The sequence below is a fragment of the Trichosurus vulpecula genome, chromosome 3 (assembly GCF_011100635.1).
Source record: "Trichosurus vulpecula isolate mTriVul1 chromosome 3, mTriVul1.pri, whole genome shotgun sequence".
Classification (NCBI taxonomy): Eukaryota; Metazoa; Chordata; class Mammalia; order Diprotodontia; family Phalangeridae; genus Trichosurus; species Trichosurus vulpecula.
Window position 1 is genome coordinate 398,611,444 of NC_050575.1, and position 13,560 is coordinate 398,625,003.

The following is a 13,560-nucleotide window of genomic DNA, read 5'->3' on the forward strand; positions in this document are numbered from 1 at the left end:
AGCTACTGCATTTCTGCTTTGCTCATAGAGCACAGCACCTTCTCAGATGTGGGTATGCCATGCTGGGTGCTCCTCTGCCAGTGTCTCCCATGTTTCACAATCAATTCCAAAGTTCTTCAGAGAGACCTTGAGAGTGTCCTTGTATCACTTCTTCTGACCTCTGTATGAGCTCTTGCCTTGTGTGAGTTCTCCATAAAATAGTCTTTTAGGTAAACATATGTTTAGCAATCAAACAATTTGGCCAGCCCATCAGAGTTGCTCTCTCTGCCATGGAGTTTGAATGCTTGGCAATTCATCTCCAGAAAGCACCTTCGTGTCTGGTACCTTATCTTGCCAGGTGATCTTCAGAATCTTCCTAAGACAATTCAAATGAAGTGATTCAGTTTCCTGGCATGGCGCTGGTACATTGCCCGGGTTTCACAGGCATACAACAATGAGGTCAGCACAATGGCTCTGTAGACCTTCAGTCTGGCAGGCAGCCTAATATCTCTTCTCTTCCACACTTTCCTTCAGAACCTTCAAAACATTGGGTTACCTCTGGCAACGCATGTGTCAACCTCATCATCTACATGTACATTCCTGGAAAGTATACCGCCAAGGTAAGTGAATTTATCTATAGCATTCAAAATTTCTCCATTTGCTGTGACAGATGGGTCCATGTATGGATCGTGCAGTGCTGGCTGGTGGAGCACCTCTGTTTTCTTAGCATTAATTGTTGGGCCAAACTTAGCACAAGTGTCAGAGAACTGATCCACACTCTGTTGCATTTCAGCCTCCGAGGCTGCATTGAGTGCACAATCACTGGGAACAAAAAGTCATGCACCAACTCTCCCTCCACTTTAGTCAGGGCTTGTAGCCTTTTCAAGTTAAATAATTTACCATCAGTGTGGTAGCTGACCTTAATGCTGTTTTTGTCCCCATTGAAGGCATCTAATAACATTGCTGAAAACATTACGATAGAAAGCATGGGAGCAAGCGCTGTTTCACTCCATTGGTGACTGGGAAAATGTGAGAGCATTGCTCATTATGCAGAACCTGTCTGAGCATGCCATCGTGGAACTGGCATACAATATGAAATTCTCTGGGCAACCCAATTTTGCCATGATCTTTCACAACCTCTCATGAATGACAGTATCAAAGGCTTTGGTCAGATTGATGAACGTTGCATACAGATCTATATTCTGCTTCTGGCATTTCTCCTGGAGTTGTCAGGCAGCAAACACCACGTTGACTGTTTCTCAGCCTTTTCTGAAGCCACACTGGTTTTTGGGTAGATGACTATCTTCTAAATAGGCCTATTAAGGAGAACTCTGGCAAGAACTGGCAATGACTAAGAGAAAGAGCCTCCTGTGATTGTCACAGGACAATCTATTTCCTTTTCCTTTATGGAGATGGACAATAGAGGCAGACTTAAACTCCGGCAGGGGGATAACCTCCTCTTGCCATATAACCTAAAAGATTTCAGCCGGCTTTTGTATGAGCAGTGCCTTGTAAATCTCAGCTGGAATTCAGCACTAGGTGCTTTACCACACAAGAGGAGCCTTATCACTAATCAATGTGATTGCATCAGTGTTGAATAGTTGAGATGTACCATAGGTCTTTGGCCCTTATGTCTTCAGGCATCATAAAAGCACTTTGGATTGTTACTATCAGCATGAAACTGAATTTCATCTGCCTTCTTACTGACACAAGAATCCTGCATCTCTCTAAACTTCACTTGCACTTTACTTTTGATGGAGTTAAATGGTGCTTTCTTAGAGATGGATGAACGATATGTCCTGCTGGCAAACTCTATGGAGTTCTCATTTTTCATTTATGAGGTTTAGAATTTCCCCACCATTTTCATGAAACCAATCTTGATATTTGCAAGTGTTCTGGCTCAGATGAGTAAATGCAGTGCTGCACACCAAATCTCTGAGAGCTGCCCACTCCTTTTCTGCTCCACTGTTGTCAACCTGATGTTGGGTCAGCTTTCTCTCCTAGTTAGCAACAAATTGTTCATGCACAGAGAAGTGCTCTCATCTGTTGACATTAAGTCATCTTGCCTTGGAGCTGCTGCTTTTGTTGAATTCCAATATTTAGCTTGGAGAGATTAACTATGTATAATCGGTCCAGCGGTCCAGCATTCCCTGCTGCACATCACTTTCATCACTGTCCTATCATGTCTATCTCTTATTCTTACAATATATAAGTCTATTAAATGCCAATATTTGCTGTGAGGGTGCATCCACAAAGTTTTATTAAGTTTAGGTAAACAGAAGACAGTGTTGGTAATGAGAAGGTCATGAGACGCACAAATTTTCAGTAGTGACTGTTGCTGTTTTTGACTCCATTCCTCCCAATGACTTGTTGCCATGTCTGATAGTCTGTGTCTACTCTGGCATTAAAGTCACCCAGAATTATAAACTTATCCTCTTTTGGCACACTGATGATGAGGGTCTCCAGGTCTTCATAAAATTTTTCTTTGACCTCATCAGGGTTCATCATGGTGAGAGCATAGGCACTGATGATGGTGGCCTGGTGCTTTCTTGCAAGTGGCAATCACATTGTCATGCACTTGTCATTCACTCCTTTTGGGAGGCATACAAGCTTGCTGACTAGATTAGTTTTGATTGCAAAACCTGTGCCAGTTTCCCAGTACTCCCCATCTCTACAGTCACTCCAGCAAAAATGTGTATCAGCTCCGACTTTGGTAAGCTGGCCTTCATTTGCCAGTCTTGTTTTACTCAGGGCTGCTATTTGGATGTGATACCTGCTGACCCCACTCGCAAGAGCTGTTTGGCTTTCAGGTCTACTGATGGTGAGTGGAATCATCTTCACAAAAGTTTTTGTACTTTTTTGTGTTTTAACTGCACAGTAGGATCCCTGCCTGCTGAAGTAAGCAGGCTAGGATTAGGTTAGGTCAAGAAGACAATTTTTAGGGTACCTTTTCATGCTCTTTCCTCACACCAGGAGGTAAGCAGTGTGATCCTTAAAAAAGGCTTTATGTTTTATGACAGTATTGAGAACAGAATTTTTCTGTAACTAACAGTGATTGTGGGAAAGCTAAAGCCTTTGGTATCTGATGAGAGAGAGAGAGAGAGAACTTTTGAATTCAAGAGCTTCTTCACTCAGAGAGAGAGAAGGGGTTGAGGTTTGTTGCATAGAATACAGAATATGGTTACAGAATAAAATCACTTACAGAGTAAAATCAAATACAAAATGCATGAACGATGTCTGATTTTGATACTTTATATAATACTTTGTTTTACTCCATCAAATTCTCCAAAGAGTCAAGAGGCCACTTCCAGTTTTTTACCTTTCACAACCTATGAATAAGTCATTCAGGGTATGTACCTCTCAAGGTTTCTTGTTCTTTACAAACTATGAATGCAATCAAATGTGAATGGTTTAATATCTCACTGTCACTGTGCCACGCCCCTTACATCTATTTCATGAAGCAGATGTGGGTTGGAGAAGGTGGCTCACTTGATTAGGGGCCCATGACCAATTCTCTTCCCCTACATCTTTCAGGATGGGTATGATGTAGAGGAATGGAGAAGCGAGAGAGAGAGGGAGAGAGAGAGAGAGAGAGAGAGAGAGAGAGAGAGAGAGAGAGAGAGAGAGAGAGAGAGAGAGAGAGAGATCTGTGGTGGTGAGCAGCATTGTTGTATAATGAAAATGATCAGGAAAGACCTGACTTTAAATCCTAGCTCTGACATTAGCTGTGTGATGATGATTATATAACCTATCTGAGATAAGTTTTCTTATCTGTAAAACGGGAATAGCAGCAGCACTTACTTCACATGGTTGTTGCGAGGATCAAATATGCTAACTTTTTTTATTATGCCAAGGAAGTCAGATTTTCTAGCATTAAAAAGATGTCTAGAGTTGGAACCACAAAGCTTTTTTTACAAGTTGTATCCCTCTCTTTTCTACAAGTTACCTGAAGCAGCCTGGGGTAATATGCCCAAGGGGAAGAAGTTGGCATTGGAATTGTATAGGGGACTCTTGGGCAGGTCGGTGGCTCAGTGGATAGAACGTGGGCTTGGGAATCGGGAAGACTCAGACACTTACTAGCTATGTGACCCTGGAAAAGTCACTTCACCCTATTTGCCTCAGTTTCCCCATCTGTAAAAATGAGCTGGAGGAGGAAAGGGCAAACCACCCCAGCGTCTTTGCCAAGAAAACCCCAAATGGGGGCATGGAGAGTCAGACACAATTGAACAACAACAGCCTCTGAAGAGCTAAAGGCATTGGGGAGTGCTTGGTGCTAGAGGGAGAGAGAAGGTAAAAGGTACTGTATCATTAGGACCCTAAATGGAATTTGAGACAGAGACCTGTGTGTGCGGTACAAGAGGAGAGTGTTCTCCATGGCCTTTGGGCCATGTTCTGAATGGACCAGTTGTGGGGAGGAATGAGTGCCATCTGCTGGGAATCAGGGAGAATGGCAGCACTACAGAAGTTGGTTAAGAAGGTTCAATAAAAACCAAAAAACAAAACAAAACAGAATAGCCCCAAACTACCCGCTGGCACCTGAGGAGGGCTTCAGAAAGGAGACCATTGCTAAAAGTAGTGGGAGTCAGGAGCTGCAGAAAGCCCACAGTGTTATGTGGGAACCATTAACGTGGAGAAACAAACCCCAGCTGCTATACTGTGCTCTATGGGTTTCTTGGGAGGGAGTTGCTCACTGGTATCAATAGTTTTAGGGTTTTTTTCGGGGGGGGGGATGGGGTGGTACACCCAAGTTTTTATTGCATTGTAGAAACAGGTCGGCTCGCAAACATCTCCATCCCGGATATGGTGACCTTTCTGGGCTCAGTTGTGACCTGGATACATTACTTTCTAAAAAAAATGGTTCCTCTTTTGAGCTTTGTGAGCCTGTGCACTTCCGAGGGAAGCTGCTGACTATCCTCAGTGGGCATGCCAGATACTGAAGTTCCTAGATCTTTGGGTCGGGGCTCAGAGCTAGAGAAGTTACCCAGGCTTTTCACACATTCATAAGAAATCACATTAAAGGATTCTTTCGCGTGTCTCTCAGTGCCATGCTCTCCTAGATGTGTGGCTGGCCCAATCCTAATTTCTTAGGCTCATGGGATAATGATAGAATTTAGAACCACAAGGTACCTTCTCTCTGAAGTCTTACAAAATGCCATCTAACTGCCCCCTCCAAAGTAGGTCCAATGTGGTATTGAAAATTAAACCCAGGGTTTACCCTGTTGTGTTCCTCCCTGACCTATCCCCATTCTTTGTGTTCATTCAGGAAGCTAAACTTTATAATGGATAAGGTGCCAGACTTGGCATCCGCAAGTCCAATCCTGCCTCAGACATCTGCTGTGTGACCCTGGGCAAGCCACCCTCTCCTCAGCTTCCTCATCTGCAAAATGGAATAGTTACAGCATTGACCTCACAGGGTTGTTGCGAGGCTCAGATGAGACATTTGTAAAGAACCTTTTAAACCTCCGAGTCATTATCATGTTCAATGCATCTGAGCCCTGGACTGTGGTTCTGATCAGGGGTGTTAAAGCTGCTGGTTTGCAGAAGCCCTCATCCTGGAAGTCTCCGATCTCTACCTTCATCTTTTGTGTCTCTGGCTGTGGATGAAGTAAAGCCATCCCTGGGCTTAGGACCTGCAAAACATCTTTATTTCAAAGCCTATTTTTGTGGGAACAACCGAAAAGGACATTTGGGGATATGCTGGGGCGATGATCAGGAGAGTGGATGGTTATCCCCAAAGATGGAACATTTTACATTGATCATCCTTCTGGGTCTTAGGGGAGAGCTACAGCATATCTGAGATGACACGGGGTAATGTGCATCCTTTTGTGCTTATTAGTGTTGGAATAGTTGCTAAAGGTTTCTGACTTTGATGTTTGCTCTTTATTTCTACAAACCAGCTCTAGCTTCAAAATATTGCAAGGGTGTATGGTCCTTTTGGAAGGAGATTTATGATCTAGGGTGAGGAGGAAACACCTGGGCCTCACTCCTAGAGGTGACAGACCATTGCCTTTGAATCTACTCTACTCCTGGCAGTCTCCCTTAGGGCTTCTGCCACTACAGGAGTGAGTGTGTATGTTGAAGAACCCTCTGGGCCACCATGATTCCTCCAGCCCCAAGTCCAGTTGGCCCATGGATGGCTTCAGGAATCCAGGGGCTAGAAAGAGCTTTCATGTTCCCCGATTTCCACAGCTCTCACCACGGGGCCGCATAGCAGGTTTGGTGCATGATTTACAGGGAATGAATCTACTTTGCAGCAAGTTTGGATCCATGAAATTTTCCAGGGATGACCTGTGATGGGGACGGAGATAGCTGGAGGCCCAAGAGGAATAAGAACTGGAGAGCAGGTGTGAGGGCGATGAGCAGGCCCTAGAGCAATTCCCGCCCGCCCCAAAACACTTTTGCATGAAGGCTGGGCGTTGGCTTGTCCTTCTTTTAGTCAACTGGCCACTTTGGGATTCATGCTGTGTCTAAACGTAGCACTGGCTGAGGGCATGCAGATACTGGTGGGTGGCCACTTGGGATGCTGAGTGATGGGACACACTACTGAGTGGAGGCTTATGGGTAGTAACACAATGTTTTCTTAGTAACTGAGATCTTTATTGAATAGTTGAGTTTGAGGGGGGGGGGAGGAGATTTTCTGTAGAAAAGTCTATAGTTCATAAATAACCAAATCATTTAAAATTTAAAATAAAAAACACCAGAATAGATCTTCATATGACTATGAATAGATACTATATTTAGTAGGGGCTTGTATACTTCAAAGAGGAATGGGACTATGATATTGCATTTATGCTCCCCAACTTCTATTATTCTTTCTTAGGAAAAACCCTACAGGGTTGACACATAAAATTCCTAGTGAGTTTAGTCAGTAGCTGATGAGTTTTAAGAGGGCTTCATCTCCCCCATTTTTCTCACCTGCCAAGAGCCTGGTGCTTTAGGAAAAGGGAACCACATGGAAGATGGGCTTTGGTGGGGGTGGTGGTCTAAAAGATCTTTACTACAGAGTTCAGAAAATACTGATGGTGCCAGAAGACCAAGGAAAAGGGTTTGAGTTAGTTTACAAGCAACTGACTCCTGATTAATTCTATGGGGTGATCCCTTTCAGATAAAAGATCCACTTGATTCCCGCTTCATTACCAGTGGCACTGAGGCAGGACACAATGAGCTTGGAGGTGATGGGAGTTTTGTGGCCTGAAGTGTTCCCTTCGAAGGAAACAGTGATATTGTTGATTTTCTTAGAGCGCACGGTATCGTTGGCTTTGACAGTGAAGGATGAGCTCTCCACAATGAAGGAATAGGACATTTGGTGGTAGAAGACATTTTTAAAGGGGATAATAGTGCTGGAACCTGCTTTGATTTGGATGGGACCCTGGGGTTTGGGGTACTGGGCCAGTCCAATGAGTGGGATGGTATATTCCCCTCCCATGACAGAGGAGAGATAGAGCATGCCCCTTATTTCACCTAGCTGGCTAGGTTCAAAGCTGACTTCCACATTGACTTCACTGCCTCCTTGGGCTCCTGGGGCTGCGTAGACAATCTTCTCCACATGGAAATCTTGGTTGTCAGTCTGAAATGGGAACATGTGGAAGACCCAGAATCAGAAAGAAAGTCTTGGCAAATGTTTAGGCTGAAAAATAATGTGGTACACAAAAGGAAATCAGATGGGGACTACATATCCACTCTTGCAGACCCCTTAGTGAGTTGAAATGCAAGAGAACACATTTTAATCCTATTATTCTAGATGTGTCCAAGAGCTGACTCCTCCTAGAGATCCATTGCCCACTTGTCTTTAGACTAATATTAGTCTTTACGTTGTTCCTGGGATGGTGAAAGGAAGTAGGGGCAAACTTCCTCGTGACTTGGCATCATCTGAATTTGTTCAGTATTTGTTTTTGGTGGATGTTGTCTCAAGTTGTGTGAATTTTAAATGCAACAAGTCACTGGGATGGCCTACTTTCAAAATGTAACAGAGTAGAGATGTCAAATATGAGGTCTACTCCCAAGTGCCCCCAAATCAGATTAAAATGTCTTTGGGAAATATTTAACAAAATAAATAAAAATTCAATAAAACACAACATAGATAATCTCAGTATGTGGTTGTCTAAGTCAATCTGTAGCCCACAGGGATTCCTTCTATATAGGTCAGAGGCCCCCATTTCTTTTGGAGTTTGACCCCTCTGGCCTAGAAGAAAGGGAAAAGGAAGTTGATGCTGGAGATTTCTCATTGGGTGTTTGCTTTTATTATTTATCCTATTGGCTGGTTGTTTTAATTTTATTTATTTTTACGTATATCATAAAGGCTTTCCTATCCAGAACCTGGTCTCAGTCAATGAAATTTACTCTCTAAGCAGTGAATCTAATATGTCTAACTCACAAAAATCTGGTAGACTGAGATGAAGCTTGGTTTATTTGTGGAGGGGTGGATTTGGCTCATGGTATTTTCCCTACCTGATCAGTCTGAAGTGACCCACTGAGCATGGTGGGGGCAACAAAACTGGAGCGGGTTGTGTGTGTGTGTGTGTGTGTGTGTGTGTATGTGTCTGTGTGTATGTGTGTGTGTATGTGTTTCCCAGACAGCAGATTGAGCAGAGCAGTGGCAGCCAGGAAGTGGAAGGAGACACTAGATTGGGTGCTAACCTGCTGCTAGGTTAAATTGCCCTGGACATTTCTAGTTCAGTTCTGATCTGCCACAGGTGAGTATGTGAGAAGAGAAGCCCAAGTTTCTCTGAACTTTAGCTTCCTAGGGTTTCTGTGACCTCCTTAAGGTATCATTTGGGGCTTCTGGCCCCAAGGAGGTGGGCCAGGTCACTCACCTTACATGAATATTCTGTCTTCTGACGTGTGTAGTTCATGAATTTAGCATTAATGCTCTGGCTGCTACCCAGGGCAGCCTGGAAGTAGACTGGCTTCTCAGGCCGGCCTGGGATGGCTTTAAGATTGAGTTCATACTGGTAGGTGCCCAGATCATTCTGATGTAGATGCAGTCGCCCAACGGTCTCCCCAGCTTTCAGAGGCTGGAAATCAAATGTTACCATACCCTGATGGAGAAGAAGGAAGTTCTGGTCAAGCAGAGAAGTCTAGACTTCTTCGCGATAGGGTTGGGAAAAAACCCTAAGGCCCACAGAGGGTATGACTTTCCTCAAGCTGGTGGCAGTTGCTTGTTCCTTGCTTGGGACTGACTTAAGGATTCAATGACTTGGTCCTTCTTTTCCAAGCTAAGGTATCTTGGGCTCCTATGTCTGTGACCTCTTCATCTACTGAATTCTTCTTCTGCCTTTTTCATACTGCTGGAGACCTGAGTTAGCAATTTAGAGGCTACAGGCCAATGTATATTTCTAATTACATATAAAGAAAATTTTTATTTTTAAATTAAAAAAATTTGTAAATAGAATTTATTTTTCCCCAGTTACATGTTAAAATTTTTAACATTCTTTTTTTAACAATATTTGGAGTTCCAAATTTTCTCCCTCCTTCCCTACCCTCCCCTCTTCCGAAAATGGTAGGCAGTTTGATATAGTTTATACATGTGCTATCCTGCAAAACATTTTCATGCTGCTGGACACCTGAGTTAGCAAGTTAGAGGCTACAGGCCAATGTATATTCCAAATTCAAGATGCCAAACCTTGCTTGGTGGAGGCTTTGCCTATTCCTGGAACGTCACTAATCACTGATACTAAAGAAAGGACAAACAAAAACCAGACTTCTCCCCTCTCCCCACAAAATGGCCAAAACCTCATATCCTGTCCATTTCCTTCATCATTTCAGTCCTTACTGAGCAGCTTCAAACACTTCTACAGGACTAGAATTGTGAAGAGGACAAAACCAAGAGAGATTTGCTCTAAGAAAATGAACCCACTGTTTTTCTAATCACTCCAGACTCTAACCAATCAGAGAATGATAACGCCACATGCAAAAAGTCCAGATGCCAACAGCCCCAGATCAGAGGTGGCTGTGCTCCATACCTCTGAATTGGGTGCCACCGCAAACTGGGAGGGTATGCTGATATCGGGTATTCGGCAGTCTGTGGTGAAGACGACAGAGTAAGGGAGGGGGTTTTCCACCTTGATGGAGGCTGAGGTGCTCTGCCGAACAAATGTACTCATCTCGATTGTCTTAATGATCCCAGAGGAGAGGACCTTGAAAGTCACCAAGTAGAAGAGGTACTCATTGTTTACTTCATTGCGGAAGATCACCTGAGGTCACAGGGACAGAGCAGGAGAGCAAGCAGGTTAGAACTGAAGGATCGTTAGCCCATTGTGGCCATATCCAAAATGAATGTGAAGACCTGGGAGTATTAAGATCATAGCTATAACCCCTTGCTGCTCAACACTTACCTGTCTTCCCCATGCTTTTTCTGGGTCTTAGGTGCAATTATGTAAAGCCCACTTTAAATGGGGACAAAGTTCAATTAAAAAAATACTCAATTTCAGGCAGTATAAATCACGGCCATTCTTTTAGGCTGTTTTGCTTTTCCTGGTTTGGATATCACGGTGGAGGGATTTGACTGGGAGTGTATTGGGTTGTTTTATGATGTAGTAAAATAAATTTGATTAGTTAAAAAAGAGATAAGAGCCTGAAAATTAGACCTGCCAGCAGGTGGGTGCCAGCTATTAGGTATTTGTATGATTAGTAGATCAGAGAGTCACTGGAACATGGTGTGTGTGTGTGTGTGTGTGTGTGTGTGTGTGCATTTATTAGAGGCTAAAAAGACCAATCTGACTTGAGAGGATAGACTTAAGTATCCCATTCTTCTCTCATCAGAAGGTCATGGGGCTTTAGGTGGAGGATAAGGCACAAGTTCTCGATGTGGCAGTGTGTTTTGCTGGGCTATGCTTTGATGTTATTGATGATAGGGTTCTTTGGTGAGGGTAGGAGGAATATTCATTCGAAACAGAGTTGTTGTGATCCAGTTGTTTTTGTTGGATTTGACTCTTTGAGACTCCATTTGGGATTTTCTTGGCTAAGATACTGGAGCAGTTTGCCATTTCTTTCTCCAGCTCATTTTATGGATAAGGAAACTGAGGCAAACAGGGTTAAGTGACTTGCCCAGGGTCACACAGCCAGTAAGTGTCTGAGGTCACATTTGAACTCAGGAAGACGAGTCTTCCCGACTCCAGGTCCAGTGTTCTGTGCACTGTGGTGCCCTCTAGCCGCTGGAAAGGGAGAGGGATGGATAAAAAAGCATCAAGCATCTGTAAAATGTTTACTAACATACAGTAGCATTCACATAGAACCTCAAGGTTTGTAACATGCTTTAATGTTATCTCATCTGACACTGTGAGGTAGGTAGTATCATTATCATCACTTTACAGAAAAGTAAACTTGCCCAAAGTCACATAGCTTGTTGAGTATCTGAGGCAGGATTTGAACTCAGGTCTTTCTAGTACTCTAACCACTAAGCTACTGGGACACCACCTAATGGTGTGAAGTAGTGGGAAGTCTTTGGTGTCTTTTTTCAGTAGAAAAAATGCTTTATTTTGGCTCCTTTTGCACATCCACTCTCACATAGCATCACCGACTTTTAGAGTTACACTTAGAGCAATGTAGAGTCAAGGCAAAGTTGATTCCCCTCCATAGAGTTATCAGCCTGGAGGCTCCAGCTCCACGAAGGTACTTGTACACATCTTCACCAGAAGTGCCTTTTCATGGCAAGATAAAATTTACAAATGGCCTTGTAGAAGAGTATGAAATGCTTTGTCCAACACTTTCATTATACAATGAAAAATATTTTCTCTCAAAAATGGGAAAAGCCAAAAAGGACAGATATGACCACTTAACATGAGTGGTAGGCTAACATGGAAAAACCACAGGGCTATTACTGTTATTATCATTAATTAGCTTATCATGTCAATGGGACCTAAAAGCTTTTTTCTAAAAGATGGATTAAACTGTGCATTTTTACACCAGACTCTTCCTCGTGTCATTCTGAGACACAAACAATCCACGTTCCAAGTTTTGTCCTGGAGGGTAGGAATGGCCTTTGAAATGTCATTAAAAGGAGTGAATTCAATTACTGTTGTATCTTCAACAAGCTCTAGCCCAGTAGATAGCTGGGCAGCTTCATTCTCATGAGCACGCTCTCTATGAAGGAATTCAAAAGGACACTGATGAAGCCAACGAATAGAAGAAACCACCTAACGAGCTTGGGAATATTTGGAGCATTGGCTCAGTCTGGGATCATGAAACCTAAATTTCCCAATGTAAACGGGAAACTGGATGCAAGTCCTTCTATAATATTGCAATTATTGGAATAATTGGAATAATACTTATTCCATAAGTATTGTTTGTTTACTCCATGTGTTAAGACAGCCACCGTCTCTGTTGTCCATGTTCGTTCACCTGCCCCGTCCTAGTCAATAGCATGCGGGCCCAGGGTAGCTTTTTCAGCTTTAGGTCAGCACCCACTCAGTATCATATCTCCAAGTCAGCAGCAGCATTTGGGGGGTTGCCAAGCTGAGGTCACCTGGCACCCAACTCTCATGGCTGAGTTTTTGTTTCTAGAAGTGAGATGCCTGCTGAAGACATAAAAGTCACAGGAGCACATCCTTTGGTTCCAAAGCCATGCTCCTTGGCCATGAATTCCCACTCTTCTTCCTCAATCCTGTGGGTTTAGACAAAGTTGTTTTCTTCTCTGTAACCCATGGGTGTCAGTAGAGTATGGAATTTAAAGATGGAGGGACCTTAGCAGCCATCTAATCATGGGATTATAGATTGAGAGCCGGGATGGACCTCAGAAGACCATCTAGTACAATTCCTTTATGCCACTGAGGGCCAGAAAGGGGGTGGGACTTTCCAAGGTCATGTATGTACTAAGAATCAGGGCCATGATTCAAATCTAGAACTTTTGACTTCCAATCCAGGGCAATTTCTACTATACTACTTTGCTCTCATCAGATGGCAGGAACATATATAAGTACAAAAATACTCTACTTTTAAGGGGGTGCCATTTCTTTTCCTTTATTCCAATTTACATCATTTATCAAGCACTTCCTATATCCTAGTACAATGAAATAATCTCTACTCTTAAGGATCATATATTCTTTATTCTTTTAGTTAAAATACATTTTTTTAAAAAAGTTGTTTTTCATTCTGAATTCAAGGGACATACACATACACATATAGAGGGAGAGAGACACACACACACAGAGACAGAGACAGAGAGAGACAGAGACAGAGGGACAGAGACAAAGACACAGGAGAGAGGAAAGGGAAGGAGGGGGAGACAGAGAGAAGAGAGAGAGAGAGAGAGAGAGAGAGAGAGAGAGAGAGAGAGAGAGAGAGAGAGAGAGAGAGAGAACATTTCCACATACAAAACAGAGCTGAAAAAAGAGAATTATACATGAAATCACAAATTTATATTACAGTTTGCTTTTTTTTTAAAACAAAAGTATATGATTGTAATAGTACTTCTGAGAAGGCTTGGACTGGCTGCCTTTTGAGGGGACCTAATTTGCTAAAGTCCCTGGGAGATATATTTCCTGGCTCTGGAAGAGGGGAAATATCACAGGACTGGATCCTGAGGGTTTTTTTTAAAATAGTGGTGGCTTTTAAATGTCTCTGGAAAAGCTCAGAAGGGGAAAG

At 43.1% G+C, this 13,560-nt stretch overlaps 1 protein-coding gene across 1 annotated transcript in view; it reads right to left on the minus strand.

Annotated features, from left to right (window-relative positions):
* Positions 1-7,063: 7,063 nt before the first annotated feature.
* Positions 7,064-13,560, minus strand: part of HYDIN (HYDIN axonemal central pair apparatus protein) — a 455,510-nt gene continuing 449,013 nt past the window's right edge. Inside the window, exons 83-85 of the mRNA XM_036750079.1 lie at positions 9,942-10,172; positions 8,793-9,017; positions 7,064-7,546 (exon numbers count right to left, since the gene is read on the minus strand). Coding sequence (XP_036605974.1) covers positions 7,064-7,546; positions 8,793-9,017; positions 9,942-10,172 — 939 coding nt within the window. The remainder of the gene's footprint in view (positions 7,547-8,792; positions 9,018-9,941; positions 10,173-13,560) is intronic.